Source organism: Musa acuminata, chromosome BXJ1-1 (genome assembly GCF_036884655.1).
Source record: "Musa acuminata AAA Group cultivar baxijiao chromosome BXJ1-1, Cavendish_Baxijiao_AAA, whole genome shotgun sequence".
NCBI classification, from domain to species: Eukaryota; Viridiplantae; Streptophyta; class Magnoliopsida; order Zingiberales; family Musaceae; genus Musa; species Musa acuminata.
In genome coordinates this window covers 334,080-337,079 of record NC_088327.1, presented here as the reverse complement: position 1 = coordinate 337,079, position 3,000 = coordinate 334,080, and the positions used below count along the sequence as shown (strand labels likewise).

Sequence of the window (3,000 nt, the reverse complement as noted above, 5' to 3'; positions counted from 1 at the left end):
CCATCAATTAAGTTGCGACGTTTTAGTTAATTATTGAGGACACTGAAAGGTCCACGAAGTTGGTACATGCATCTGGGATAAGATGCAGTGGGCAGACGAAACAGGGGAATCATGATGCGGACGTCCCAGATCAACGCGACGAGGCCACGGGGTTGTCGGCGTTTCAGCGGCGTCAGATGGCATCCATGCACCCATACATATATGCCCCCCGGGCCGCCGTCATCGTCATGAGGAGTCAAATACCTGTAGCCATGCCGACTTGCGGCCCCCACGAACATAGAAACCAAAGCTTATGCCCTCGGAATTTAACCCTCACCTCTGGGAAATACCTACCTCCCACACCAATGGCTAAGGTCTTCGCAAGATTAACAGGTGGGCCACACGAGAGACCGCGACTTCCGTCAATGGAAGGAAAGGTAAGGGCCGAGCGAGATAGGTTTTGAATAACTAAGCGCGAAACGCGACATCGGACACTGGAATCGCGATTCCAGTGGGAGAAAACGGACAAGTTGTTGTGGAGGAAGACCTCGATGCTTCTCTTCCACCCGCTCACGATGCACCCGACCGCCGACCCCTGAGTTGGATGGATGGGCCCATCAGGTAACCAACTGCGGATCCTTCAACTCTCCACCGTGGGTGACCACCGAGTTGTCGCCGAGGAGAAAGAAGACGACGAAAGAGACGGGAGCGGCGAGCGGGCGACGCGTGGCCATAGCCAGCTGTATCCAAACCAAACCAAACCGCCTGAACCGGAACGAAGCGGGCGGTCGTGCCCAACCAAACGCCCCGTTAACCCAGTCACCAATCCTTGTCCCTCTGCCCCTATAAAAGGCATCGAACCCCACTCCCTGTTTGCTTCGCCGTCCTATTGCTCGCTCTCCTTGGCTTCATCCCTCTCTGCTTTCTCTCCCGGTCGAACACGAAAACCGGATCGAAACAGAGGAATGAATGATTAGGCCATAAAGGTCGCTCCTTTCTCCTTTTTCTTCCTCCCCCTTTCATCTTTGCTGCAGATACATCGATCGAAGCAGTCGAGATATCAAGTCGGTGGGAGTTTGGGGATTCCATGGCGGCCACAACGGGGAGAAGCAGGTGCAAGGAGGCGGCCAGGATAAAGGGGCCGTGGAGCCCGGAGGAGGACACGTCGCTGCAGCGCCTGGTGCAGCGGCACGGACCCCGGAACTGGTCGCTTATAAGCAGGTCCATTCCGGGCAGGTCCGGCAAGTCGTGCCGGCTGCGGTGGTGTAACCAGCTGTCCCCCCAGGTGGAGCACCGGCCCTTCACGGCGGAGGAGGATGAGATCATCATCCGTGCCCACCGCCGCTTCGGCAACAAGTGGGCCACCATCGCCCGCCTCCTCTCTGGCCGCACCGACAACGCCATAAAAAACCACTGGAACTCCACCCTCAAGCGAAAGTACACCCCCCCCTGCGCCGGCAGCGGCGACGGAGGCCTCCAGCATCACTACGACGCGATCGTGGCGGCGAAGGCGGCCACGGCGATCGAACAGGACGACGAGCCTGAGGAAGCGAGGGCGCTCGAGAGGGCCAGCAGCGACGGTCCGGTCCTCTTGTCGGGCGGAGGAGGGCTTTGGATGAACCCCGGCAGCCCTTCGGAGTCCGACGTCAGCGATTCCAGCCACCACAGCCATCCGGTGATCTCTTCAGCGGCGGAGGTGCCTCACATCTATCGACCAGTTCCTAGAACCGGTGGCATCGTGCTTCACTCTTCCCCTTGCCGAGGACCTCATCAGACCGAACCGATGACCGCTGCTACCATCGCCGCCACTCCTATCCACAACGACGACGATCCGGTCACGTCCCTCACACTCTCCCTCCCTGGATCCGATCCGATGGACACCTCCTCTGACCACCACCACCACCACCACCAGGGCAGCCCTGTCAACCACATCCAGAACCAGCTCCAACTGCTGCCGACCTCGGCTCCGACCCCGCAGCCCATGACGCAGCGGCGCCCTGCCGTGGCTGCCTCGTCTGCCGCGGAGGAGGAGCGGCGGCCGACGCCTATCCCTTTCAGCGCGGAGTTCCTAGCGGTCATGCAAGAGATGATCCGCAAGGAGGTGAGGTGCTACATGGCAGGACTGGAGCAGAGCCGCATGCTGTGCGGGATGCAGCCGCCACCCGAGGGCGTCCGCAACGCGGCGATGAATCGCATCGGAGTAACGAAGATCGAGTAGGGTATTATGTCGGATCCCGAGAAACAATGGATGATGATTAATCCGAATCAAGGAAGGAATGAATGAACGAACGAACGGCAAAACAGTTCTCGAAGACAGAGATAAGATGACCGAGAAGAAATGCGGTTCCTTTGTATTCCTACTTTTTTTTTTTTTGCAAATAAGTTGCTTTCCTTGGCGAAAAAAGAACCAAAAAAAAAAGTTGTACAGGAGGAAGATTATGACGAGAGATCCAAGTCGGGGGAAATGTTTCGCCGGTGGTAGTCATGTGGAAAGGAATATTAAAAAAAAAAAAAAAAAAAAGGGCAGCAAAAAGATGCACTCTTTGTATCTGATCTGATCTATTCCCGACGATGATGATAGTTAAGGGTCCTGATGCTGAAGTGATTGTGTCGATGAAACGACGTAGGAAGAGCACATCTCTAATTCGACAAGTCTTAATCGACTGTCACCTCCATTCAAATGTGTCTGTTGACTATTGCTGCTAAGCGATAGCAAATCGGTACAGCCCGACTTCTTGCCTGACGCTTTTACCATTGCTGCCGTCGAATCCTGCGGTTGGGAGTGGTGCGGTTGAAAGTCTCAGTTGTGGACAAAAACCGAAAACTTTGACTCGAGATTTTTTTGAATGAGGAGCCCAAACCATGCCAAAAACGATAGATAAGATTGATTTGGGTGTCACCGTCCAGGGAGGATGGCGGATTAAAAGACTCCTCCCCCTACTCGCTTGGTTCTTATCAGGAGGAATAATATAACGTTCACGACACTGTTGGGTTGGGGAGGTGATAAAAAGAAGCGTTGAT

At 55.3% G+C, this 3,000-nt stretch overlaps 1 protein-coding gene across 1 annotated transcript; it reads left to right on the top strand.

Moving 5' to 3' along the window:
• The first annotated feature begins 844 nt into the window (after positions 1–844).
• LOC103981369 (transcription factor MYB44-like) lies at positions 845–2,529 on the top strand. The gene has a single exon (XM_009398090.3). It carries the CDS (start codon positions 1,067–1,069, stop codon positions 2,195–2,197), a length of 1,131 nt encoding a protein of 376 aa, XP_009396365.2. The 5' UTR covers positions 845–1,066; the 3' UTR covers positions 2,198–2,529.
• The last annotated feature ends 471 nt before the right edge of the window (positions 2,530–3,000 follow it).

Excerpts from the sequence above, each read along its gene's own strand:
- LOC103981369 (XM_009398090.3), top strand. The coding sequence starts at position 1,067 with ATGGCGGCCACAACGGGGAGAAGCAGGTGCAAGGAGGCGGCCAGGATA.